This window comes from Pyrgilauda ruficollis, unplaced genomic scaffold (genome assembly GCF_017590135.1).
Source record: "Pyrgilauda ruficollis isolate IOZ18807 unplaced genomic scaffold, ASM1759013v1 scaffold65, whole genome shotgun sequence".
Taxonomy (NCBI): domain Eukaryota; kingdom Metazoa; phylum Chordata; class Aves; order Passeriformes; family Passeridae; genus Pyrgilauda; species Pyrgilauda ruficollis.
This window is the reverse complement of record NW_024528266.1, coordinates 4,446,130-4,473,909: the sequence shown is the minus strand read 5'-3', so window position 1 is coordinate 4,473,909 and position 27,780 is coordinate 4,446,130. Positions and strand designations below refer to the sequence as shown.

Sequence of the window (27,780 nt, the reverse complement as noted above, 5' to 3'; positions counted from 1 at the left end):
CGCCATTTCGCGGGCAGGTGGGCGGGGCGGGACCCGCCGTCAGCGGTGCGCGCCCGCCGCCGAACCCCGGGGGCCGCCGAGCTCCGGAGCCGCCGCAACCTCCAGCAGTCGCGGTCAGGCAGAGCCGCACGGCAGTCCCGGGCGGCGCCCGCGGGCAGCCCCAGAACCTTCCTTCCCCTGCCCCGCCCGTTCGCCCTTGGCCCCGCCCCTCGGCCCCGCCCCCGGGAGCCGTTGGCGGCGGCGTGCCGGGCCCGGCCCCGCCTCCCTCCCTCCCGCGGCGTCCGGGCCTGGCCAGCGGCGGCAGCGCGGGGCTCTCTCGCCCTTCCTCTGTCGCTCTTCCCTGGGCGGGCGACGCCTCTCGGCTCTCCCGGCCCTTCGCACCCTCTCCCGGCCGTGACGGGCGGCGGCGGGCGGAGCGCTCCCCCGGCAGCCTCACGGCCGCGCTGCCCGCAGGCAGGCAGGACTTCGGGCGGCCGGCCGGTCGGGCGCCCCCCCGGCTGTTTCCGGAGGAAGGAGAAGAGCAGCTGCCCCCTCCCCCCTCTCCGCCTTCCTCCTCGTTCTCCTCCTCCTCCTCCTTCTCCTCCTCCTCCTCCCTCCCGGCCCCCCGAGCGGAGCGCGGAGTCACCGCGGCGCGTAGACGGGCCCGGCACTCGCACACACACAATGGCGCTGAAACGCATCAACAAGGTGAGTGAGCACGGCGGCTCCTCCTCCTCCGCCGTACCCCCCTCCCCCTTCACCTCTTCGTCCTTCTTTTTATTGTTATTTTTTGGATGTTTTTTCTTCCCCTTCCCCTATCGCCTTCCTCGGCGGCTCCTTCCGGCGGGGCAGCGGCCCGGCTGGGGCTGTGAGGCCGCTCACTCCAGCTCGGAGCTCGGCCCCGGCCTCTTCCTGAGGGCGGGGGCCGGGGGGGGGTTGGAGAGAGGCAGCTCCCGGGGCCGCTCGGATGTCAGCACAGCCCGGGGTCGCTGGCGCTGCCCTTCCGCCGAAGCCGGCCCGGATGGCGCCGGCTCGTTGTGTGCCGAGGGGTTTCGGCGCGATGGAGGCGCTGCCCGGGGCAGCAGCCGGGCCCCTCGGCCGGGTTCTCCCCTCTGCTGTGCAACTTCTCTCCCGCATTGTAAGATGGCGGCGGGTCCGCCTGGCCCGGGCGCTTTCCGGGATCCCTCGCGTTCCGCAATAACGCGGCACGGACACACGGAGCAGCCACCGCGGCGCTGCCCTCGCTCCGCAGTCGCCCCACTCCGCCGCCCCGGGGCCCTCCGGGCACCCGGGAATCCATCGCCCGTCCGGGAATAGCTTCCCCCCGCGCCCCGGCGGGAGCGCGCTGCGCGCCGCCGCCTCCCCCCCGTTGCACAATCGGAGCCGGGTGGAGCAACTTCGCGGCGGCTAACTCGGAAAAAATGCCGAGGTGATGAAAGTTTGTTGGTTTTGTTTTCTTTTTCTTTTTTTTTTTTTTAATTTTTTTTTTTTTTTATTTTTTTTTTTTTTTTTTTTTTTTTTTTTTTTTTTTTAATTTTTTTTTTTTTCTGGTGGCGGTGGTTGTTTTTTATTAAACCGCTCCCAGGGTAAGAAGGAGCCCGGCGTGAAGTTGCCCCTGAGTAGGTTTGGGTTTGCTCGGCAGGTTTGAGAATTGCTGGGATGTAATGGCAAAACGCGATGGGGAGCGCAGCGGCGTAACCGGGAAGTCGCTGTTGGTCTGTGCTCCTTCTCAGGCGAGCTACGTGGAGCATTTACGTGTTTCAAGAGCTCTGAGGAGTTTCTTGGTCATCTCATAGCCTGCCAAGATGGCAGAACGTCAGTGTGTCCTGAAATCGATGAATTTCAGTGCACAAAACACCTTTTGTAGACAGTGTGTAAACTTCATGCCGCCCGTTAGTCTCGCTTTAATTTCACGCGGTGCCTGTGGTCATATTTTAGACAAAAAAAGCGTTTTTTCTAATGTTCTTAGTGAATGGATAGTACTGTTATTCTCGAAAATTTTAAATCCATTCTGGGTAGCTAGCTGAATGGGTTGCCTGAATTATGGTTGTGCTCTGGCAAGAATTTCAAAACAATTCCTTTTGAATCTGCCATCAAAACTTGTTCCCAGTATTAGTGGATGATATCACTTGAGTTGAAACACAGCTAGGATACTCCCTGGTATGCTTTGTCATCAGCTCATGCTTATGAAACACGTTCAGGCGCTGCAGGTAAGAATTTATTGTCAAATGTAAACCAAGACAAACCCCCACTTATGTAGTAATCTCGTGGTCAGAACCTGGAAACGATTCAGCGTGACTCTTGAACCAGTAAGTCATCTCTGACTTCAGCGTCTTGGCCTGTTGTGTACAGTCTTGTGTTGTACTGGTCCTTAGCTCTTTTCCGCTGTGTAAGTAGCAAGGTTCTTCCTTTATCCGGTGCAAGAGTTTAGGATTGGGAAGATAGTTGGGTTAGGGTTTTTTCTTTTTGCCTTTTTTTTTTTTTTTATGTGTGTTTGTTTGGTTTTTTTTTACCAATTTAATCACACCACACTACAAGATACACTTCTAAATTTACATGGGGTTTGTAGTTTTGATTTTTCTATTTGCAAGCCTGGAAGGTGAACTTTCTTTACGAAATGAAACCGTTCTTTGCACGTTGCGTTCTTTACTGGTTTCCAGTACAAATGTTTACAAGGACTGATGCTGACAAAAAAACGGCAGGGCCAGTTCTGTAATGAAATGGTTGTGAATGTAATTTTAATCCTGTCAACCAGTAAAGCCCAGAGAGAAGGCATTGTCACTGATAAGCTGGAATTCCCTGTCTTCCTGTTGTAAGATCACAGATCAGACCTTGGAACTCTCTGCTTCCTTGTAGTGTGTCTTTGGCAGTAGATGAGAACAGGCTAAAGAGAAACCAGGACCTCAGAACATTGTAATCACCATAGCCGATTTGGTTTGTGTTATTACTTGTCAGGACTAGAATTCATTGTCTCCTGCAGCAGATGACATCCTGAATGTACCAGTGAAGATATTTTCAGTCTGTTTGGTTGACTCCCTCTTTGTGGAGTTGACGTATCAAGCAAAATAACATTCTTCATTATGTTGAGTAAACTAGACTTTGAGACTCTGTTAGTGTGTGTGTGTATCTTTAATTTGAAGTCTGTTACACATTCAGAATGCAACCACAATAAGACATAACTGGCAAATTCTACTTCTGATTTGAAAACGAAAGTAAATGAGTATTTATGTGTTGGGTTGTCTGCTTCTGGAACACCACCAGTATAAAGCACTCCCCAAAGTGAAGTAGTTGTCAGGTACACAGCCAATCCCAGAAAGATTATTGTTATGCTGGAGTTTGTCATGGCATCGGTACCATCTGCTCTGGGGGCAGCTTTGTTCAGTTGGCAAAACTCTGGCCTTGATGTGGCCTGCTTTGCCGTTGTTTTATGATAAAAAGCAGGTTCTTTTCCCGTAAAATTATGTGCTTTCTTTCCTGAGGATGAAATTTTTCCCTTTTTTTCCCCCCAGATTTATCAAGAAATTCACATTGATTTATGAGCATGTACCTAAATGCTTGGTGCATGCTGTAGCACATTGTCTTGGTCTGAAGTGTCTATGGTGCCTGCTAAAAACACATCCTGTAATTGCTGCAGCATGCTGGAGCTTCCGCTTCAAATGATGATGATGATCCAGTAGCAGGGAAGCATTTATGTAGGAGCAGGGAATCAGGATTGCATAAAATTTGGAAAACTTGGAAATGTTGCATCATTGGTACACATCCATTTTATCACTGCTGTATGCATCCATTAAAGTGAGGTAATGTAAGTGGCCTAAGTGATCTTGATAGGCTAAAAATAGAATTAATACAGGAGATGTATGCATGAAATGTCTCATCTGTATAATCCTTAAGAAAGCTTGTGCCTGCTGTGTTTTATGGCCATTTGATTAAGCACAGCACAAGCCAGCATCATTATATTGGAATAATTTATTAGAAAATCTTAAGTGGAGTTGGCATCCTGGAAGCTAAAGGCTGAAGGTGGCAAAACCATTTATTGCTGTTTAAGTACAGATAGAAGGCTTCCATTGACACTGGTGGAGTGGAGACCGAATTAACTATTTTCCTCAGGCTACAGCCTCCAGCACTGTTCCTAGATGTATAATTAATTGCAGCTTTAACCCCCCTTCTCCAGATGCTCATAGTAAGAAATGCTGCTAACCCTGGAAATACAGTATTTTTCAGAGATGAGGTGTAATGTGCCTCAGTGAGGACTGCATGGAAATCTGCATTAGTTTAACCAAAGTCGAAGAATTGGAAAGCCTGCTTATTACTTTATTTTTCTGCTGCTACTTTTTTCTTTTGAACTTGGTTTGAATTAAAAAAAAACAATATATGATGAAGCTGATTGGAATTAAGCTTTCTTCTCTGGATGAAACCCACAACACTTTTGCGGGCAGTCTTGGATTTTGTTTACTGGGCTTTCTCGAAGTTACATGATTGATCTCATGCTTTGAATGAATGTGTAGAAATAAGTCTGGATTTGTGTGTTTAGGGGCTCAGAAAGTTAAGATTAGCTAGCTAATGAAATTCAGTTGATGTAAGCTTAGTTGAAATGCTTTAAACCTTTCTAAATGCTCTCTCTATGTATTGAATTACCTTTTTTACTGTAATTTCACTTAACTGTTGTGACTATCCAGGGCTAGACTAAGGCCCTGCCTTGAGAGGATAATTCAGCACAACTATCACACTCAGTGGTAAGAAGGTCACATTGAGCCAGAAGGCAGTGGTTGGTTTTTAAAAAAATCATGATAGTGCAGTAATGGAGTTTGGGAGGCCCTAGTATTGAAGAACTCAAATGTTTTCTAAGGTCAGAATAAAATATTTAGCATTAGATGAAAGCTGTCATCACTTAAATTCTGTTTAAGATTTAGCTTATCCAAAAAGAAGTGATAGTTCTGCTAATGAAATGAATATCATTAAAATGAAAATAATGTTTCTTAATTGGGTATGTTTGGTACGCTGTATTGAAGGCCAGAATTTTTTAATAAAGTAGTGGATGTGTTGTAAGAACTGGTCATTTTTTTATGAGAGAGGAAAACCAAGGCTTCCTTAGCTAGAAAGTTTGGACTGCGATAACTTAAAGATTTCTCTTGTTAATTGAACACAGTGCTTGTGAAACAAGTTTCCAGTCAGCATAGAACTTTAACTGCGTGCATTGGAGTGGGGAGAGAATGGGGATTGTTATCTCACTTAAGTGATTTACAGAACTTCAGAGATCAATATTCCATTAGATGGGTACTAAAAAGAGTCCTCCAGTATACAAGGATTTAGGTGAGATAATGTATACAGAGTACAAAGGGTAGCCAGCTCTTACGATCTTTATGATCATTTCAGCTTTTAGAGGTCTGGTTTTGAAAATAAGTATGCTTTTGCTGTTATTCCTAGTGTGGGTTTCTTCTACAGAAGGCCTGATGTGGAACTCTACAGAACAAGCTCCCTTTGACTTCCTGCCCGGTCTGTAACCAGTTCTGAGGCTTTTCTCTGAGCTCACAAGTAATGGGTAAGGGAGTGGAGAAGGATGGAAACAGCTGTAAGCAGCAGCTGTTGGGTACTGAGCAGTGAATTGCCTCTTGCCAAAGGCAGCTATCTATTACTTGTGGAGCCCTGTTCTAGCCTGGTGTTATGCCCTCCCTACCTGTGGATGTGTTCTGTGCATCCACTGGGTTGAACTGTTGGAGGAGAGAGAGGATGGAGGTTCTTAACCTTCTCTTGAGATGTCAAGTGACAGCTGGTAAGGGGGAGTGGGAAAGGGTTGTGCTTTTGTGTCATTCGGATCAGGGCATTGATACATCATCCCTGATAAGTCTTTCTGTTGCAAATATGAAGGTTTTGCCAGTTTGACTGTCTGCCCTGTGCTCTTGTGTAGGACCCTCCCCTGTGCATCAGTGCTGGCAGATGGGACCTTGTGGTGTGCCCTTCGGCCTTAGGTCTGATCTCTCAGAATAAGCTGACTTCTGTTGATGGTTTTAGGCTGAGATGCTGTAGCTGGAAGGGCTGAGATGCTCAACTGGAAGGGCTGAGATGCTCAGCTGGAAGGGCTGAGTTACAAGCATTCTTTCCTGTGATTGATTCAATGTAGTAACCTGACAGTAGAATATGCAAAAAAAAAAAAAAATTAAAGCAGCACTGTGAATGTGTCTCTGTGTATGTATATAACTGCAGTCAGTAGTGCGTTTTTAAATGTGGTTGCTTTTTGCCAAGTTGGTCTTAAAGTCTTAAATTGTGTAGAGTTGCACGTGGTTGACAAAGTTCTGTAAACTTTGGAATATAAATTTAATGTCTTCAACTCTAAATGAAAAATGCAGGAGATTTAAAAAAAACCCAATGAAACCAGTTTCTCTTCACTGGTCTTCTGTAGGGCACAGATCTGATTAAATTTGGTAGTTGTGCTGGGGAAGCTTTGCAAAAAAATAGTTAAAATTACATTCACAAGTTTAAATTGGTGTTTATGCCTTTAGCAACTCTGTAAAACACTTGGATGTAGACAAGGTTTAATACTGGAAAATAGAGCATCTCAGGATTCAGGACTGAAAGCTAAAGATATAGGGAAATTTTAACCAACAGTAAACTTCAGTGTTATATTTTTTTGTGTAAAGGAAGCCTTTGTTCTGAACATCATCCCTTTGAGATATGTGATACACTAGACATCTTCAAGATCTCCTGCAGTTTTTTCCATTGTAATTGTGATAGTTTTTTTTATGGTCTTAAGAAAGCAAGATGAGAGGATTGTGGACTGCTCTGCAAATGTTACAGCCCAGTAGATAAAGGTGACCAACATTTAAACCTTTCCACAAGCATCTGGACACCAGAGTTGCCAGCTGAACTAAGTGCAGATGCTGAAGTGCTTTGGGTTTTTGTGATGCGGAAGGCAAGAAGATTGTATTAAATGTTCAGTTAACTTTATAGTGAGCTTTCTCTGTAACCTGGAGTTAGGTTGGCCAGGTGTTCATCACCTCTGTGAGCTCTTCTAAGTGTCTAATAAATATAAATAAGTGCAGTATGAAGTATGCCCTGATGAAGGGCAGTACTTATCAACCTTTGTTGGCCTATTTGAGTAGTAATGCCAAAAAATCTCTTAGATAAATGCAAAGTTTGTTTTTCCTTTTAGCCTTAATTGTAATTTTTTCTTGCCTTGAATAATATAAGAGGATCTCCTGAATTACTGTTTGCCACATGAGCAAGATGCCCTTTTACTCCCCTACTTCAGGATTCAGTCTGCTCATAAAGATGCTTTGAAACTTTTTTTAAAAAAAAACTTCCCTCATTTATTTTTTAAGAATCTTCTGTACATCGCTATTCTCTAGATAGCTGAGGTGGAACTCAACTGTAAGAGCAGTTGTACTCCAGATAGTTTTGTGTTTTGTTTTGGTAGTGGTTGGTTTAGCTGTCTTGGTGTGAGTTGATTTTGTGTGTAACTGTACCTAGTCCTATAGACAGGCCCTTAGAATGATGATGAAGGGTAGTTTCAGAAATAGCACAATATGATAGAGTAATTGTACAGTGTAGCTAAGGCAGTATGGTCAGTCCAATATAGTTGTGTCCATAGACTACACCCCTATGGTATATTGTAATAACTTTCACACATATCTTTGTATTCATACAAAGTATGGACTGGTGAAAGTCAAGACAGTTTTTAAAAGGAGAGCTGATTTTCAGAGTTGGTTAGGTTAATTAATAAATTTCAGAATAATATACCAAGCTACTACTAAACAGTGAATTCACCATGCTGATTAAAGACATGGTATTACTTGTTAGAATACTAATTTGATAACTTTGTTACACCGTCCTCATTTTTTTTTAGAACATGGATAATTGTTCTAACTTTTCAGAAAGTGTAGACTGACTGATGTTGTGCCCCATTGAGGCCACTTGTCATTTCTACAAAACCTTGTCCTGCACACTGCCAGTCTCCAAAGTTGTTGTGTAGTTTTGGCAAACTCTGGGACTCTTCTGTCACATGGAGCACTGGGTGTACAGGTGCCACTTCTGGTTATGTGTCAAACCAGACATAAGTTACTGTACCCTCAACAAGCTGAAGGGCACCATGTTGGGAGGCTCTTGCATAATGCAGCCAGACTCCAGCATCTAAGGAATATTAAGCCAGCATTTGTGTGAAAATGTCTAGCACAATGCCCAAATTGCATTTCTGACAGGTAGCCATCAGGACAGAGTGCCTTACTTTTGAGTATAAACTTCTTTCCACCTGCATCAGTTTACATTTGTCTGTACTGAATTTCACCTGTCCCTTTGTTTCCCAGTCATTCTATTTCATTTAGCAAGGTGATCACACGAGCATCTTGGTGTTTCTTGTGTGGCCTTTGTTTATACCAGTTACCCTCTTCTTTGAGGGCTGCATTGTAGTCTTGGGTTACAGAACCAAAGGTTACTGTGGTTCTTGCAGGAAAAAACTCCCAAGGGGAAAGCCATGCTAAGTTTCAGTGTCTGTCTGATATTCAGAAGCTTGGAAATGGCAGAATTAAAATACCCGACTGTGACTGAATGACTTAGTAGTTAACGAGTCCTTCACTTCACACTTGCCTCTTCTAGGTACTTTAGCCAATGTGTAAAGTCTTCATTCTCCACTGAGCATAGGCGTGTTTTAATAAGCTCTGCTGTTTTCAGGGTATGGTAATTGTTGTAATATCTCAGAATTTGTGTGTTAAGCAGTCAGATTTTCTTCATCTTGAGTAAGACAGCCTCTGTGGTTTTGGTTACTTTAGGGGAAACAAACTGTACTTTTGGGTTCAAAGCACAGCTACAGGTGTGTAGTTGCCACCTTTTTTTAAAGTTTGTTCTGAAAGCCTTTAGGGAGTGACCAGGAAAGCAAAGTCTGTAACTGCATTCCTTTTCCACTTGGATCTGTTCAACTACTCTGCAAAACACTGGAATAAATAGACAGCCATTTTAGTTGCAGTAACTCTGAAATTTCCCAAAAACCATTACCTGCATTGTACTCCTTCCAGATTCCAGAACAGATGAGAACAGCTGTAGACAATACTCTCATTCACAAAGGGCTTGTGTACTGAAAGGTAGGTTCTTTGAAGAGATAGTAGGTAGTCACCTGAGTAGTTTATATCACAGTCCAAGTACACTGAGTGATTTAATTACAGTGGCACAGCAGTCTGGCATTTCCTTCCTTAAATGTGAGGCTTAAAACATGAATATTTCAATGTTTGTCTTTTATTATAGCACGATGGTATTACTGCTGGACACTGTACAAACAGTATGTGAGATATAGGCTGAAAAATCCAGTACTAAGGACTGAAGGGAGAACCATGAAAAATAGAAGCAGAATAACCAAAATAGGGAGAATTACAATTGTTACATTGCTGATTGTGTTTTGGGTTTCTTAAAAACTTTTCTGTGCTCATTGTCCTTGCTATTTTTTTTCTGACTGCTTTTCATGTGTTTTCTCTGCATAGTTGCCCTTTTTTAATCAAGAGGAAGCTACATCTTTCTGTATCTTGCACTGCCATTACATGTTGCTTTTATCTATTTATTTTTCGCCAAAAGGCCAGCTTGTTTGAAACAGATAATTTTCTGCTGGTTACATTTGTTTTGTGATGTCTATTATGCCATTGCTTCCTTACTCAGCTTAGAAATCCACATTCAGTGTCCTTATAAACTGTTATTTTCTGCTTCCAGGTGTAATTAATTTCCATGCTGAGCCGAATGTTTCAAATGCAGGTGTGTGGGATGAGGCAGTAGTTCTTTGCTGCTTGACACTTCTTAATCTTCAAACAGGCTTAAATGTTCTTCCCCTCCCTTTATAGCTGCTTCCAATCCTTCCTTCTTTTTTAAAGCTGTTTTCAGCTGTGAGCTAATGAGTAAGACTAATGCAGTGATGAATTTTTGGTTGCCTAGAGTTTGAAATATCCTGTTTGACACATCATTAGACAAGCAGTCAACTTAATGAATGTTGTTTTTTTTTGATTGGCCTAAGTGTTCGTTTTTCTCTTTGTCCTTTTTTGGTTGGATTGGGTTTCTTTGGGTTGGGGGGTGGGGTTTTGTGTGTGTGTGTGTGCATTGTGGGTTGTTGGGCTTTTTGTATTGTGGTTTGTTGATTTATTTTTTTCTTAACTTCTGATTTAACTGCATATCACCTTTCATGTTCTTCAAGTTATTTTCTGGAAATTTAAGGCAAGCCCCTCTAAATCAACCCCTCTATGCTTTCTTAAGTACAAACCAGAAAGCTGCAGTATGTAATTTTAACAAATACCCATGTTATGAACCAATATTAAATGCAACTGTGAATTAAGGCCTGTGTAGGACAATCTTCTGTCATTCTGGTTGGAGTGATCTTCTGTCACTGTGTTTAAGTCAGCTGTTACTATCATTAAAAGGAAGGCCTGGCTATTTCCCACTTAAACTGAAAAAATGCAGTAGTGCCACAGGGAGTATGGTCTGACAAATGGGAAGAAACTGGTGCAGATGCCTGCATTATTTGGTACCTTGCAAGAAGGCAGCTTGGTAGGCACCAGGCTATCATCTCTTAACAGAATTTTCTGGGACCTGAAAACTTCTGTTTCCTTGTTCATGCATATTTAGTTGAGATACCCTTTTCAGCCTTTAAAGTTTCTTCATTCTTTATGTGGCTTCTGTAATCTTTTAAATAGCTGGTAGAGGGGAGTTGTTAGAGGGAAATTTTTTTAGCAGCTTTTCTGTCAAGAAAAGAAAGATACTTCTGGTTTTATTATAGGATCATAGTCCTGCATTTGTTCTCACATGTCAAAGTTTTGAGTCCTCACTTGAAACATAAGCCACATTTTCTATCTTAGTTGTGATCATATTGCTGCAAAACAAGCGGGTTAGTTAGCTTTTTTATTAGCATTTTTTTCTTTAAAATACTGCTTTGTGGTTTTTTGTTAGCTTTCTGATAAATGTATAGTGAAAGAGAAGGGAGGAGATAAAAAATGAGGCTGTTTCACCAGTAAAACTGAATCTTGCTAGCAACCTATTGTGAAACTGGCAGAGAGCAACATGCTGAATTTGTGTTAGAGCAGATCTGTCTGTTGCAGTGGTGGGTACTGTTGTTTTATTTCTGTTGATCCCTGGTTTCCAAAACTGTTGCAGAATTGTGCATGTATTGCTCCTTGTCTGTGTTACATTGCTGTTGTCCTCTAGCCAGTGGCATTGGTATTTACTCTTTTAACAGTGTTCTAGTCTGTAAAATGCTGAGTGACTAATCATCCCTGTGGAGAGGTAGGAACTATCACACTTTATATTTGGAAACTGGGACACAGAAACGGTGACATGCTGGAGCTGCGCCGGAAACCTCTGGCAGTGACAGAGACTGCTGGTCACGGTTGTAATTCAAGACTAATCCTTTCCGATAGGTGCATGGCGTGACACTCCTCACCAAATTTGGGTTATTGTTTCTGTGTAGTCTTTCGCATTTGCTGCTTGGGAGTTTTGTTTTGGTTTTTCTTTAAAGCCACCTCTGAAGTGAAAAACTGTAACAACTGATTCCAGGAAAATGTGGGTTCTATTTTGAGGATTTTAAAGGAAATTTGGGGTGTAGCTTAATACCCCTTGAGAAAGGGAAAGCACTACTGAAACCATGTTAACAAAAAGAAGCAAAGTTGGAAAAGTAGGTACGGTAGAAGGAATAGGAGAAGCAGAAAGCTCTTATATGTAAAAATATTAGATTCAGTATTTATTTGTTGTAGAATCGTTACTCTTGCTAAGCTGAGAAAGAAAGTAGGTTTGTATTTATATTGCTGAGTGGGAAACTTTAAAAAAAAAAAAAAAAGCCCCTTCCTTTCCTTGCACAAAATGCTTCATCTGCACTCCAGATCTCACAGCCCACGTGCCTCTGCTTGTTCAATTTCCAGTTATTCCAGTTTGCCTGTTGTGTTCAGTAGAGTTGTAGATTCAGAAGGAGGTGCTTTTTAAAGTTACTCGGAACTTTCCACTCCCTTGTTGTAAAAAGCCTCCCCTTTTTATGTAGATGAGAAGTGTCACTCAACAGAGAGATGGAGTAGGTCCGGTGTTACCGTGATCCAGGGTTTGCTTCATGTTTGCCCAAGTTCTTCCGCAGCCCTTCGCGCTCAGCTGAAGCAAACAGCTTTACTACAGACTTCTCTGACCACAGTACCCTGAGAAGCAAAAACGAGAGTGTGTGCCACCTCAGCTTTTTCTTTACAGATTCAGTGGGTGAATTACTTGCTCTGTGGGTGAAATGCCAACTGGTATATCATTTGTTCCCAGAATTATCTGTATATTGAGCTGCTTTGATTAGCACAGTTAGGGTGGTTTTTTTTTTACTGAGGTGTTTTAGACTAGACAAAACTTTAGTCCTTTCGTTAATGAAGGTCACTGCTACCTTGTTATCTTGAACAGTTCAAGTAGTTAAAAGGAGTATAGACATAAATTTTGAAATGATTGGAGCCTGGAATATTGAAACTCATTTGTTTCAGCTTTTGAATTTTTTTTAGTATTACCAAAGGGTTTTTTGCACAAATGTGTCACTGGAACTTACTAAATTTAATTTATGTCTTACATCTGCAATTACTTTTCCTGGTTGAATTATTGATGTTGAATTACTAATTTTCCTGCTGTGGTAAAGTACCTATTTTTATCTTGAGTACTGAATTATTGTTTCTCTGAGGATAGTAGTACCTTTTGAAGACCTCTCTAGTCTAATGCACATATCTCTGACAGTCCACTTTATGCTAATCTTTTCTCATCCTTGTCTTCATGCTACTCAATTTCATAATTTTCATAAATGGCATGAAGAGTCTTCATAGTTCTTAGTCCCTGTGAGAGTTTAAAAAAACCCTCGAGGATGTAAATGTACTTCTACTGTTAAATCCAGTAATGACTGTACAACTGCATTAAAATAATAGCATTTGTGTCTTTCTGCTTATTCTGTTGCTACAGCTTACTTCAAGGGACATGATATCTTTTTTCCTCTCAGATTTTGGAAATGATTGATCATTCTTAGAACTGGAAAATACATTTTGATGACAAATAAGCCTGATTAACAAAACCTCCTATATTTGTTAAACAGAAGAAAAAATGCCCTGAAAATTTAAAAAACCCCTTTCTGTCAGAAGCTTCTTCTACATTTATGGTTTGCCTTTACATGGATAACATAAATCTAAGTTACCAAATTTTTCTGGAGGATAATGAACAACATATGCACCTAAGAAGTGATACTAAATGGCAGAAAGAAATCTGTCATCAAGGCCCCCAGTAATATTTGGAGAGTGTAGCAAAATGCATTCTAAATGCATGTACTGTGATGATCTGGAAAGAGCTGTTTCCCACACTTCTACGAACAGCAGCAGTGAAATGAGCTGTGCTATTATTAACTTCATTGTGCCATTGCTTATCAAAACTGATACGGTTTCATTTTGTACAACAGTCTGATGCCAGTGCAAAATAGGAATATTAACTGGAAAATTCATCAGAATTAATACGTGTAGGGAGGGGAAACTTGGGGATTAAATTTTCTTGGTGTTTGGAGGGAAGGGGATTGTTTTGCGCTTTGGGTGATGTGATTTTGTTGTTTGGTGGGGGATGGTTGGTTGTGATTGGGGGTTTTTTTAGTGTCTGGACTTGCACATGTTGAAGTGGTGTTATTCTTTCTGTGTTTGCAGGAGCTATCATCTTACCAAAGAACAAGGTGTTTTATGTTACAGGCAACACCTTACAAGAAACATAAGTTGGGGTTTTTTTCCTTATTTTGTGTTGGCTTATACTGAGTAAATTTTTATGGAATGCAGAATTTGTGAAACTTAAAGGGTGTCCATTAGGATCTTCCCAGGCAAGAGTTAGCTGTCTGGTCCAAATATGCATAGGTGTATGCCTGGCTTCCTTAAATGTCTGACAGAGTTCTTGGTTGAATGGCTTGTACAGACTTCCAGGAAAAAAAAAAAACAAAAAACAACTTGTGTGAAACTGTTAATGTATGAAAGAGGGGCTGAATATTTTGCCTTTTCTCAAGACTTCTGGGTAACTTGACAAGTGCAGATTTATCTATCGAAGCTCTTGAAGCCCTTTTTAGAGTCAAGGGAGAGCAGGGGAGAAAGAAGGTGGTTGTTACATGCTTTAACTGGAAGTGTAAATTTAATTCTAAGACACTGTCCAAACAAATGACTTGTGGAGCATTAAAACAATTTAATGGAGAGCTTCTTTGTTTTCTCACAGCAATATTGTTACTGCACAAGGAATCTTCCATCTGAAATGTCTGTTTCCATTCCTCTGTAGTGGGGGAGGGAGAGAAGTGTTTCTGCAGTTCAGTAATTTTTAATTTTAAAGGCATAATTGTCTTAAATGCAAAGTTTAAAATAAAAAAATACAGATATTTTGCCTGATTACAGCACTTGTGAGCCTCTTGAATTTTCCTGTCTGTTTTGATCTTTATGAGGTAGATCCCTGATTCAGGTAGTGGATAAAGTGAAACCAAATTTGTGGGTTTTTTTCTTGCCATTCTTAGTTCTAATGTCACATGTTACATACAGAGTGCTTCCTGTTTCATGAAGACTCATCAACAGGTTTCTCTCCTTCCACTTCAGGCTTCTCTAGACTGAGTCCTTGTAAATCTCAATCAAAAAGTAATTAAACTTTGCCAGTTTAAGGCTGTGTCCTTCCTTCAGCTGGAGTGTTTTCACAGTAATGACATACATGAATTGGGAAAAGCATAGTCATTGTAGTCATAGGTGGCTTTGGTGCTCCTTTGTTATAAACATTTTTGATACTGATATAGTGGTTCTTAGAGTTGTTAATGGCACATTCTTCTGTGTTTGTATATGGAAAAACTGTTTAAGGGTTTTGCTAGGCATGAAGTGAAAATTACTATTTTTGTTTGGTTTTGTTTTCTTAAAGGAACTTAGTGACTTAGCCCGTGATCCTCCAGCACAGTGTTCAGCAGGTCCCGTTGGAGATGACAGTAAGTGACTTCAAGTTTTATGTTTTGTTCTGCTGACTCGAAGCATATCATGCCTAGATAATAATGCGGAGTTTTTCTTTTGTAGTGTTTCATTGGCAAGCCACAATTATGGGACCCGTAAGTATTCCGATTCTTGTGATGTAAATATTAAATGAGTAGCTCTTACTGAGGAGAAAACTCTGGGGTTTTGGTTTACTTTTGTTAGCTTCTCTTATCTGACTTAAGTTCTAGAGGTCTTCATTACAGTAAAGGAAAATGAGGGAGGGGAAAAAACCCATCAGTTATTTTGTTGTTGCGGTGTTTTTTACAAGGATGTGTATTTCAGCTGAAATAATCTCTAGAGCAATGTTAGCTATTATTACTAAATATGTAGAAACTTTGTTTGCATTTAACTTTTTCTAAAGTTTTAATCTAGCATGAACTTTGTAGTAGGACCTGGTACTACTGTCAGGAATTAGTTGGGATGTTTTTGTGTGGATCTTAGAAGGGAATCCATATTTGGTCTGGTGTAATGCTGAGATCTTGAATACTTGAAAGAATAGAAGAGGGAATAATCACTGAAATGTGAGGTTTCAGTTATGACTGGAAAAAAAAGTCAGTATTGAATGTTCAGTAAGCATCTGAAACCTGAATGGGACTTTTTCCTCATTAAGGAAGCCAAATGTTTGCTTTTGTTGAAAGCGTCCTGGAAGCAGTTCATATCTGGAGTCTTCTGGTTACCGGTATTTAAAAGTCAAAACCTGTAATTTGTGAAGACAAGCCTTTGGTGAGGCTACAAAGTAGGCATTAAATATCAGTGATGCTGAATTACCCTGGCTGTATATATAGCTACACGTGTGTTATGAGGAGGTGGCTATTAGAGGTTTGCTGGACTGAAAAATGTCTCTTCATCCAAAGTACCTGCTCATCATTGATTGTAACTAGGTACCTCAAAAAGATAGAATTGTTCAATAGCTATATTCATACTTAAATGGCAAGGAGTGTTGTGCACCACACTGGATATGATGATTCTGTGTGGCTGGTGTCTGCATGGTCACGAGGTATTAAGCACTGGTTGAATTTAAATTGGGATTATTATTTTTAGTTTTCCCTTGTGGTTTAATAATGTACAGCTCCTTTTTTCGCCGTGTGGTTTTCGTGGTGTCAGAAGGTCTGCGTTCCTGTTTCCAGATTGGGCAGTATCCTGACAGAAGTGTGTCAGTGTGGTGTTAGTAGTTCTGGTGCTGCCTTTAATAACAGACAGGGATTGTAGAACCAGTCGTCTGGTCTTCACCTCTGCAATAGGATATTGTGATTTTCCTGAACAGGTGTATGAGAGTGTGCTTTAGTTTAACACATTTTAAAGAGGAGTTTCTGTAATTGATAAAATGTATCCCCAGAATATGTACAGCCAAAGGGTTGGTATTTTTTGGCTCCTTAAGGCCTCATATGATATGTATTGACCAAATAGAAGAAGTTACATCTTGATCACTAGATTTCATCAGAGACAGAATAGGTTATAATCTACATGTTGAGGGTTTATGTCCCCTGTCTTGTGGTCCAGATTTTCATTCTCTGGTATTTAAGTTATACATAGTTATTTTGTTACATTGGTGAAATGTTTTTGCAGTTAAGAGGAGAATTCAATTTACAAATAATGCAGAAGTGTACTGTGTATTCCTCAAATTCATTTTCCCTAGCCCTGAGTCCAGAATTAACAGCAAAGTATTCTTCAGGTTAAACAATGAAGTTGTTAGCTCTATTTCAGAAATTTAGTTCTAATTCTGAGTTAAAAACCTTTTTGCTTCTTTCTTCTTGTAACTACTAACTTATACAATCCCTATTTAGTCACTCCAGTTTTTCCTTCTAACTATCATCTTTTTTACTTCCACATGTTGCTTTACAGCTTATAGTTGACACTTGAATGGATTATCCCAGTAATTCTTTCCTTGGAGCAGGGAAATGTGAAATACTCTCTCATAGTAGATTACAGTGTATTTCTAATACAGAATGAGAGGAAAAATTCACTGAAATGGTGATTATTCTTTTGTCTGTTTGGTTGTGCTGGTAGGATGGGTGAGACTTTTGTTGGGGTCTTTTTGGGGTTGTTTTCAAGGAACAGGGATCTAGCTGTGTACTCACAGGTTTTCTGCAGGGCTGAAACTAAGGACAGAATTTAGGAGAGAATGAGAGTCCATGGCCACTCTAAACTTGGGTGGTCACAACAAGTAAGCTCCAAACACAGAAATGGAGTTTTTTGAATCTGATGGGACCCCCACTCTGTTAACATTACTTCTTGGAGCTATCTTAGAAGCATTTGAATGCTTCTGCCCTGTAGTCCTGAGTGGATTGTCAGAGCTGCTGGGTTTTATGATGCATTAGCTTGGAGAGATCCACACAGAAAGTGACGTGTCTATGTTCTGTATTACTTAGCTTAGGAAGTAAGAATTGAATTTTAATTATGTCTCACTTGTATTGGTGGGTTAAACATTTTGGTTTAAACCAATTTCCATTTATTTAAAAACAAGATCTTCAGTGATATTTAGTCCTAAAGATGATAATAGGAGAATTATTTGTTTGCTTTGACAGAACGACAGTCCATATCAGGGTGGTGTATTCTTCTTGACAATTCACTTTCCCACAGACTACCCATTCAAACCACCTAAGGTAAGTATTGCTGTGTCATTTGTGAAATTAGTGCTTTTTAAAGAACTGAGTACAGGACAGAAATTGCCAGCCTCTGTATTGTAGTATTGTCAAGTTCTCATTTCTTTTCAGGCATTCTTACCATCTATTAGATGTGTGGGTCCCATTCTGATTACCACAGGAATTGGGTGTGTTAGTATATTCTTTATGAGTAAATCCATATGTGCAAATTCCAAATGTCTTAAAATACTTGGGTTAATTTCTGGTTTTCTGAATTGATAGGAAAACTTCATTAGCTTTGTGTTACTATAATAGAGTTCTTGCTGAGGGGACTGTCAAGTATTAATGTAGCTGTTTGGATTGGTCTGTAGGAATGTGACACTGTGGGTAGGGATTTACTTGCTGAGTGCCTGAAGTCAATTGAAGGGGTTATTTGTTAAGTGTTTGGCAGTAATTGCAAAATACGCTCTTTTTTGGTAGCTTTATCAGCCACTAGCTTTGTCTTCCAATTTTCAGTCAATATGAAGGCCTACCCTTGGAGTCATGCAGTGCTGGAAGTTCCTTAGCTCTGTGACAGCAGTGTTACTGTTGTTTAGGCACTGCTGTTGGGTGTCTTCATCAAAGGCAGCTGGGATTAAAACACTCATACTTGCCCACTCTCTCTGTTGGAAGTAGTGCCTGGTAGTAGGAGACTCTGAGCTTGTGGCTTGGGTGCATTTCCCTGAATTTGATGCAGTTTAACTGCTTAATCCTTTTCTTTTAGAGTAAATGGAATTGACTGATAGCTTGACTGAGCAAACTGGGTGCAGTTATTGTCATAGACCCAAATGCACTCTTCATTTCTTTGTTTTTTTGTTGCAGGTTGCATTTACAACAAGAATCTATCATCCAAATATTAACAGTAATGGCAGCATTTGTCTTGATATTCTAAGATCACAGTGGTCTCCTGCTTTAACTATTTCTAAAGGTAACTTTTGTGGAGGAGAAATTTTTCCATCTTGTGCTGAATACTGTGCTTTTAGCTTTGATTGTGTTAAGTTCTTACCCATCTCTTTGATTTTCCCTTAACTTACCTTCCTCATTCAAGCTTATGTTTTGCCAGTTTGATGATACTGCATTTTAGTGGATTTTTTTTTCCTAACACTTTATCGTATTTGGCTGTTTAAGGCTTTGTTTGGCCATGTACTTGCTTCAGTATTCCTAGCAGAGTTTACCAGCTTGGGCCCAGAGGAATTTGCTGGTATTTGGATTGAACTAGGCCTGTGTTGGGGTGTTCAAGCTAAGGCTAAGAAACTGCTTGTTTGGAGCTGCCCATGTAGATACACATGCATATTAAATGAAAGATTAATTTCAAGTCAGTTTTTAATATTGAAATTTGCATAATTTTTCATCCTGCCTAGAGTTACATGCGTAGTTCTATTGGCATATCTGTGGTAGATGAATAAATCTGTTATTGATACTGCTTTCTACCACAGTGCACTGGCATTGCATTGCATTACTTAATGAACTAAGTTCACTGATCCTACTCCATGATAAATTGATGTTGTGTTGCAAGAGAAGATTTGTGGCTTTCCTCATTTTACTACATAAATAATAGATAATTCTCAAATATTTTCATGATGATCTAATTGTTTTGCCTCAAAGCCACTGGTCACTGTGGCTTCAAAAGATCCCTCAAAGTGCCGTTTTGTCTATAGAACTTGTAATTCCTGTCTGTCCAAACAGTCAGTTTGTTATTTGAATGTGGATTCCCTACATTTTAATGCTTCACTGTTTTCTTCTAAAGTTTCTCTGAGAGTAGATGATGAAGTCCTCATAGTTGCCTACAACAGTGTTACTGAGTTTTTACAACATATGTGTAGTTTTATCAGTGCAGACCAGGATATTCTTGCCTTATGTACAACAAATACAGAATTCAGTCTGATTTAAAAACTAAAAACTTAAATTTGAGGATTTTCTACTTTTAGTGATAAGAACCATGGATATGCTGTTCATCAGAGTACATAATGTGCTTTTGTTGGCTGCTATGTTACATCATAGTGCTGGGGACAACAGTGCTGTTCTCATGTGTGTACTGACAGCTGTAAGTATTGGGAAATAGGAAGCAAATAGTTCTTAGAAACCTTTAAGTTAGTCTGGGCTTTTTACTTAAGAATGAGTTATGAATTTATATTGGCTGTTTATCTGGAAAACACTTTCTAGGTTGTGTCCTGTGGCAACATTGTGCTAATGTAAAGATCAGTGCTCCATTGTTTCTGAGATTGCCATTCCTCTTTCGCTATTGAGATTGCTTTTTTTTTTTTACAGTTCTCTTATCCATTTGTTCACTGTTATGTGATCCAAATCCAGATGACCCACTAGTGCCAGAGATTGCACGTATCTATAAAACAGACAGAGACAAGTAAGTAGAGAATTGTGCAAGACTGGTGTTTTAACAGACTGTAAGAGTTCATTGTCAGACAGCAGTTGTGTTCATTGAGCCTTTTGTGTAGGTCTGAGATGGAGAAAACTTGTGTGTCAAAGAAGTGAGTAGCGCATAATTTAAAAACAAAGGAGCTTAGCATCTTTGAAGTTTATGGGTGAAAGAGACTTATCTTTTTCTTACGTGTGTGGAAGTATTTTACAGTATATATATTGCCTTTTTTTTTTTGCTTACCATGCATAAATCTAGTTAGAACTTCCTAGTGAGGAAAAGACAGCTTTTTGTTGTTTTCATATCTTCATTAGGCAGCAGCTTGGCCTTAAATTTTGGTTCTTCCCTTGAAAATGGGCAGCAGAACTTTCTTCCCCATCTGTGTTGTAGTAACTTTATTTTCCTTAGGTATCTTTAACATTTTGCACAGATAGAATTATATGAAGCAGATTTTGGGGGTTTTATATATATTAATGCTAAATATATTTATCCAATTAGGTACAATAGGTTAGCAAGAGAGTGGACAGAGAAATACGCTATGCTGTAGGGTAAGACTATTTGCAAATTATGGTGCATTTAACAAAATGGAAATTTGTCAGCACTTGGGTGCTGCATGCTCTAAGGCACTGGATTAACTAACAGATAACGGATGCACCAGTTACTGAACGTGGAAATTTAACAGCTTGATCTGTGGTTAGTGTGTAATGTATTGGCTAGTCATTATTTCTCACAGATACTACTCTTGCATGGTCAAAAAAAAAAGTTAGTATGATGTAATTACTGAGTTCTGAGCCATGTTGTCAGTTTGTTCTGGTAAGTATTTCACCCGGATTTTGTCAGAATTTGGTTCAAAGTGATGCCCTGTAGCAAGACCTCATATATCGACATGAGTGAATTCAGACAATCCAAATTTCAATTATCTTTAATCAGCTGTGTCTGTCTTCCACATATAAACTCGGAAATGTATGGGAATTATGATCTGCTTGTTATTAACTTCTTACTGACAAGCATGGAGTTAAGTGTTAACTAATTGTCATTTCAGTTCCTGTGGAAGTAGTGTACTTTAAATAGTCTTAAAATTTTGAACAGTATATTTGTGTGAAAAGAATATTCAGTGTAATGAAATGCTTAGTGTTGTTTTTCTTTAAAATTGGAAATTTGACATTTTGTATCCAGTGACATTATTAACCAAATAATCTTTACTTACGGCATGGGATACATAATGTAATCTTAAGCTAAGAACAATATTCAAATGAAATACTTGCCTTATTTATTCCATCCCAGATGGTCTCTGTTTCTTCTCTTTCAGTCATTTTTTTTCCGTAACAAGACTTGTAGCAAATTTGCTTGTCTTGACTTCAAGGCTTTTCCTAAAAACTAGAGAATATCTATCCTAATTGGTGTAGGGAGGGAATTGTTCTGTTTTTTGAGTTCAAGTATGTCTTGGTGCAGAAAGAGACTTCTCACAGTGTAAAGAGAACAGAGAGATGGGAATAAAATAATTCAATCATAAACTGTTTGGGAAATTGTCATTTTCATGCTGATGTTAATTCAGTTCCTGGTTTTGTCTGCAGGTACAACAGAATATCTCGGGAATGGACTCAGAAGTATGCCATGTGATGCTACCTTAAAGTCAGAATAACCTGCATTATAGCTGGAATAAACTTTAAATTACTGTTCCTTTTTTGATTTTCTTATCCGGCTGCTCCCCTATCAGACCTCATCTTTTTTATTTTTTTGTTTACCTCCTTCCATTCATGCACATGCTCATCTGAGAAGACTTTAGTTCTTCCAGCTTTGGACAATAACTGCTTTTAGAATCTGTAAAGTAGTTACACAAGAACAATTGCCCAAGATTCAGAATTTTTTTTAATGGAGCATGTGTATTATGTGGCCAATGTCTTCATTCTAACTTGGTTATGAGATCAAAAACTAAATAAACATTCCTCACTGCTCTAACAGATACTGAAGATACCACCAGAAGGGGGGAGGGGAGATGGATGTTCAGTTTTCTCCCATCAAAGAAGTAACATTGCTGTAGCAACATCCATCTTGTTCCAAACCTTCCAGTGTTAGAGAACTGAGGTTTTATTATATATTTTTGCTCATAACTCATGTGTCTGGAGAATTGGTACTGAATCTATAGCATCAGCAGAACAGAAAATGTGATGTATCTTATGCATGTCAATAAAGGAATGACCAGTTCTTGTTTTACAGAGAATGGAAATTGGAAGTCAAACATCCCTTGTATTCCAGAATAGGGTTTAAGAACATTTTTGTAATTCATTTAAATTTTGTTAGGAGGCTTGGAGCTATTAGTTAATCTGTCTTCCAAAACACTGTTTAATATAGCACTGAATAAATGATGCAAGTTGTCAGTGGATGAGTGATCAACTAATAGCTCTACTAGTAATTGATTTATTTTCTTCAATAAAGTTGCATAAACCAATGAGTTAGCTGCCTGGATTAATCAATATGGGAAACAAAATCTTTTGTAAAAGCAAAGCTGGTTTTTGTATATACTGTTGGCATTTGCCTCGTTGTTTAACATCAAATAATGATGTAAAGTTCAATAGAGTGACTCTTCTGCCATTTTCAGTTCTAATGCTCAGTCTGTTGCAGGTTGGCACATTGCTCGGCCTGGTGGATGCAGAATTAATAAGCTAACATAGTCGTGTAGCCGTAGTAGGGGGCTGCACTTGGTGCTGGGAGCCCAGCGTTCAAGAATGGACTTGGGACCCAGCAGATCTGAAGTGGTGTATTGTGGAGATACTTCCTGATGCACCTGTGTTTGCTGACTGAGAACCTTTTTCTTCAACTTGTACACTTGACAACTGAAAGATCTTAATGTGGGGGTAATGATGAGGCAAAAAAATTATAAAATAAAGTACTGTTTTGATGTGGGAATTGTCATGAGGCTGTGTTGAAGTGACTTTACTATGTGGGATGTTCGTTACCATTGAAAAGGACTTGTTCAGCCATGCTGCCATTTACATTGATGACTATTTTAATGCAACAGACACTTTCTTCATGTCAGGTGACTAAACGTGAATAAAGACTCATTGCTATTGGATTTTTGTTCTACAAGAAACATTGTCTTGTGCCATTAGTTTATCTTTCAGCAACAAGGGCATTATTAAACATCTGACTCTTTCCTCCCCTCTTCCTTCATATTTTTCCTTGTTTAATTTTTTTGGTCTCCATTCTTAACATCCATAGCTTCATTTTCTCTAGTCTTGTACTATCACTTTATTGTGCATCTGTGACTTCTCACTGGCACCACTTTTGCACTGCTTATAGTTATGTACATTCTGATTCCTTGTCCCCACATGGATGTGGAAAGCTAGATGTAAAATAAATGTTAAACCTTAATTTTTATAAAAATTTGAACATGTAGTTTGGACATGGTTTGTTCTGGTTCTAAACTGTGAGAGTGAACTTGAAATGTTCAAGTTCAGTTGGCTTGGAATTTAGAAACCTGGGCTCTCTTTAGCAGTACGTGCTTCAATGATGACTTTCTGAAATCTCTTGGTGAAGTTGCAGTTCACGTCTGCTAACCAGCTTACATAATTTTGCTGGAAAATTGGAATACAGATGCCAGTAGCATTACAACGGAGTTAAAAGTTTATATTTTAAGCTTAAAAATGTGCTGGTCTCAATTTTTTTTTTTATGCTTAGCTTAATTTGATGCTTATTACTTTGTCCTGGGAGTCACAGCCACTGAAATCACTTATATGATCAACTAGGAAGATGTTTTGTGAGGTGTAAGGCAGCGGGTGTTAGAGAACACAAGGAGGTGTGCATTATGAAGGGTCAGGGAAGAAGAAAATACTAAAAGATTACATGGAAGATGGAAGTCTTGTTTGGACCAGTACCTGTTTATTTTTTGCATCTGTCATGTTCCCAAGGTAATAATTTTTAGTAATTAACAAATGTATACTTTGATGAAAGAATAAGGGTGGATTGTAGAAGTTCTAGATGTATGCTGAAGGTCCAAAGTGGGAAATGGGAGGTGTTTTGTCCTTAAAGCAGACTCAGTCCTGTCTGGTGCAGGCTTCTTGTACAAAAGTTACATTTGGGCTTCCTCTTCAAGCAGGGGGGCAAGGGGAGGAGCTGGTAGACAGGAGCTAATACGGACATGGTGAGGAAGAATTCTAAGACTTAGCAAAAAAAAAAGCTTAATTGGTGATTGCCTCAGTGAGTACCTACCAAAACCACAGGTAGTCTAAAAACTACACAGTGGATCTTGGTTCCTTTGAAACATGGGGAGGGTGGAAAATTTTCCATTTGAACTTAATGTAAAAAGTGAAGGGTTTGGAAATGTGACTTTTCCTTTCTGCTGTGGTAGAGTTTTTTTGTCACGATAAATGCTGTAATAGCTTCAGTGGGGTCAGCTTCATGCTAGAGAATTTGGATTAAACTAAATCTATTTCAAAGACTTTTCAGAGCAAGTATAGAGAACAAAATGTCAAGCCAAGACATATAACAGGGAAAGAAACTACAGTGTTCTTTCTGCAGTAATTTTTTAAAGACTGCTTGCTGTGTTGAATTGGGGTTTGAGTTTAACAATGCAATCGCAATCAGTTTTTTACGTTTCACTTGGAAAAAACTTTTGAGTGGTTTTAAGCACCAAAAAATCTTTTCAGGATGCAGGAAAAACTTGATCTGTAGCATTGGCTAGGGATTTTTCTGGTCTTTCTGTCTTCTGATGCACACAGCATCTGTATTTCTTACAAAATGAATATACACACGTTTTTGCATGCTTGAGTAAAAACGTTCTACTCAGTTGCACTGTGCCATAGTTTTATATGAAGATAACAGATGCTAACTTTTTCTGAAAAACCTGGTTTTAAACAGACCATAGCAGCAAGCTTTGGTTGCTGTGGAGGCATGGAACTAAATTCCGGCAAGTGATTAAAAGACAACCAGTTAGTAGATGGATATTCAGATGTACGGAATATGTACCGGTCCTGTTAGATTGGATAGTTGTTTATGCAGAAGTTTGCATTAACCAGCAGGTAACATGAGGGTTTAAATACAACCAGAAATGTTCTAAATAACTCCATTGTATTATTTTTTGCTGCCCCCCCCCCCTTCAATTTTTCTCTCTAGTAATTTTATTTCAAAATCTTCATTGCTTTAAAAAATAGTGTTTTAACAGGCATTATCATATGAAGCAGATACCTTGGGTCCATCAAATTGCTGGTGATTCAGAAGTCTTCAGTCTGCATATCCCTAGTAAAGCTTACAGCATAGTTGGAATTAAACTGAAGATTTCTTGCTGTGTTTATAGCTGTCAAAAAAAAAAAAAAAAAAAAAAAAAAAAAAAAAAAAAAAAAACCAAACCATTAAGGTAGTTGTTTTTCCCTGATTTGTTTATAGTTTCATACATGAAAATGAGACTAAGACAAAACCCTCTTTAGTTAAATTAAAGAAATTAGCACTAGAAGAATGGAATGAGATAATGCATGATCAATAAAGGATCTTAAGGTATGAAGGTTATTTTACTAGAACACAGACTACACTAATTCCTTCAAATGTGGGGAAAAAAAAAAAAGTACTGATTGGATTTATCTGCTTTCTGGTCTTTGGTTCTTGGTGTCATTGAATGGATGGTATTTTCCCCCTGCACCTTCAATACAAATATAATGTAGGTAGAAATTGAAGAACAGTTGGATTCATATTATTATAGGCAATTGCATATTTTAGAAAGCAGATTGAGTTGTGGCTAAAATACTTCATGTATAAGGCTGGGGGCTTGTATTTTGGCAACAGTGCAGGACTAATGCAGAGAATGCATGGGAACACAGGAAAAAAACTGCATAAATATATCAAGGAGAGGTACAGAAGGTAAAGGTAAAAGCTGCCTGTATTACTGTGAAGTGAAAATGGGCTGCTGTCAATTAATGCATTCTAGTACAAAAGCAGCTGGTTTCAAAATAATCTGGAATATGATAGTTGATAAATTATAATTTTAAGTGTCTATTTTAGTCTGACAAAGAATAGCAATTCAGAATAACCCTCAACTGGAAAACCAGAGTGCAGACAGACAAGCTCTTCCAGGTGTGTGTAGTGTAGAACAGTTCCTAAATTGATGTTTGTGATGGTTTAGCTGATGCCTGTAAACTGACTTTGCATTCTTGGTTAATGCAGCAGTAAATTCTGCAGTAACTTTGGTCTGCAGTGCATTTAGCACTCAGTCTTCTGCAGGGATAGTTCAAAGCTGTCAGTGTCTTTTTTCTGTACTGCAGTGGTTGGTTTAATGTCAACCAGTTGTGGGGGAAGAGTTCAGTAGCTTCCAGATAAGCAGGAGTAAGAGCTGTAACTATTTCGAGAGCATCTGTGTGCCTTGGGTAGGTTAGAAGAGGTGGCAGGCATAATCTTCACAGTGATAGGTGCCAGAAGTGAAACAGTGAATTTGATAGTATAGCTGTGTAGAGTAATACTTGAAAATTTCTCTGGTAAACAAAGAAAAAAAAGGATTAACATCCTTGTTTGCCCAAAATAGATTTTGTTTGTTTGGGATATTTTTGCCTATGCATTAGAAGTATTGGTGAGACTTTCAGTATCTTTGAACAGTGAAGGATTTTAATTCATGATGGGACAAACCTTTATCAGGACACACAGTTGAACAGAATATATTGGTTTTTGACAGCTTTTAATACTCATCTTTGACCTCTGGGGTTGTTCCTGTGCTCTGGAAGGGTAGGCTCCTCCCTTTAAACGGCTTCTGCTGAGATTGGTTCCTTCTTCAGGAACTTGAAGCAGAAACACTCTCAAGCTCTGAGTACTTAGGAGTCCTAGGTTTGGCAGATTAGGTAATTCTGGTTTTTGCCTAAACTTCATTAATTTTCATATGAACTGTGCATTGTCCCATCACAGAATTAACCTGCAGAGTAAGAACAGTTGCTTAGAAGATGGTGATACAAGGTTATCCTCATGGGTGGGATGCTAGCTGTAGAGCTGGGCAGCTGGCTTTGCTCCAGCTGCTTTGGCAGACCAGGGTTGTGGAGACAGAATTTCAAAATAGTTTTATCAGGGATGGGAATTCTGACTCAAGTTTAGGCTCAGATGTGATCTCATGTTTCATTAGAGGGAATGCAAAAATTAAGCTGTCCACCTGTGTTTTGAAGAGCTGCCTAAGAGGTGATCTCTTAGAAAGCATTGGTAGACACTGAGTATGGTAGTTTCATGTATGCTGAGGAGAAGAGAAGCTGGGCTTGTTAGTAAGTCAAGCCTGTTTTGTTTTTTTTCCTCTCTGGCCAGGTAAGCCTCAGCACTTCTTATCTTACAGTCTTTGATGCAAGTCAAAAATGAAACTGTTCAGTCATGAGTCATGGGTGGGGGGGGGAAAGTGTTGGTTCTATTTGTTTTGGTTTTGTTTTGTGGGGTTATTTGAGTTCTCTAGAGAATGTTCTGGAACAGAACTTTCTACTAAATGTGCAGCTCTAATCCTTTTGAGATCTAAAGGAGGAACTGCAATTTGCAACCTTACATAGAGAACTTAATGTGAGTCTATAATCCCTTCTTCCTGGCAAAGATCACTGTTCAGTGTGAAGCTGTTAATTCTCTGGGGAAGGATACTCTTGCTAAAACAAGCTTTGCAGATTACTTGTCATAGTGTTAATTCTGCTCTGACAGTAAATGCTGAAAATTAATTCACAGATACCTCAGTAATTGAAGGATCTATTAGATACAACCTTTTTAAAAATTCTTTTTCCTATTGAAAGGTTTGGAATGCTTTTGTTGGAGTAAAAGGTCCAGATCTCTTCATAAGGTTCTAGATTTTGTGTCTCTACTCAGAACAACATTGAGGAGAGGATCACTC

General features: G+C 39.6%; 2 protein-coding genes across 2 annotated transcripts in view; both read left to right on the top strand.

The window, feature by feature from the left end:
* Positions 1-29: 29 nt before the first annotated feature.
* Positions 30-21,631, top strand: UBE2D3 (ubiquitin conjugating enzyme E2 D3). Its single transcript, XM_041484311.1, has 7 exons — positions 30-687; positions 14,851-14,914; positions 15,000-15,031; positions 17,483-17,560; positions 18,401-18,506; positions 19,847-19,940; positions 21,527-21,631. The coding sequence occupies exons 1-7, from the start codon at positions 664-666 to the stop codon at positions 21,570-21,572; spliced, it is 444 nt and encodes a 147-aa protein (XP_041340245.1). The 5' UTR covers positions 30-663; the 3' UTR covers positions 21,573-21,631.
* A 1,704-nt stretch (positions 21,632-23,335) lies between these two features.
* The window catches only part of MANBA (mannosidase beta), a 65,342-nt gene continuing 60,897 nt past the window's right edge, over positions 23,336-27,780 (top strand). The window contains exon 1 of the transcript XR_005956545.1: positions 23,336-27,218. The gene's annotated coding sequence lies outside the window, so the exon portion shown is untranslated. The remainder of the gene's footprint in view (positions 27,219-27,780) is intronic.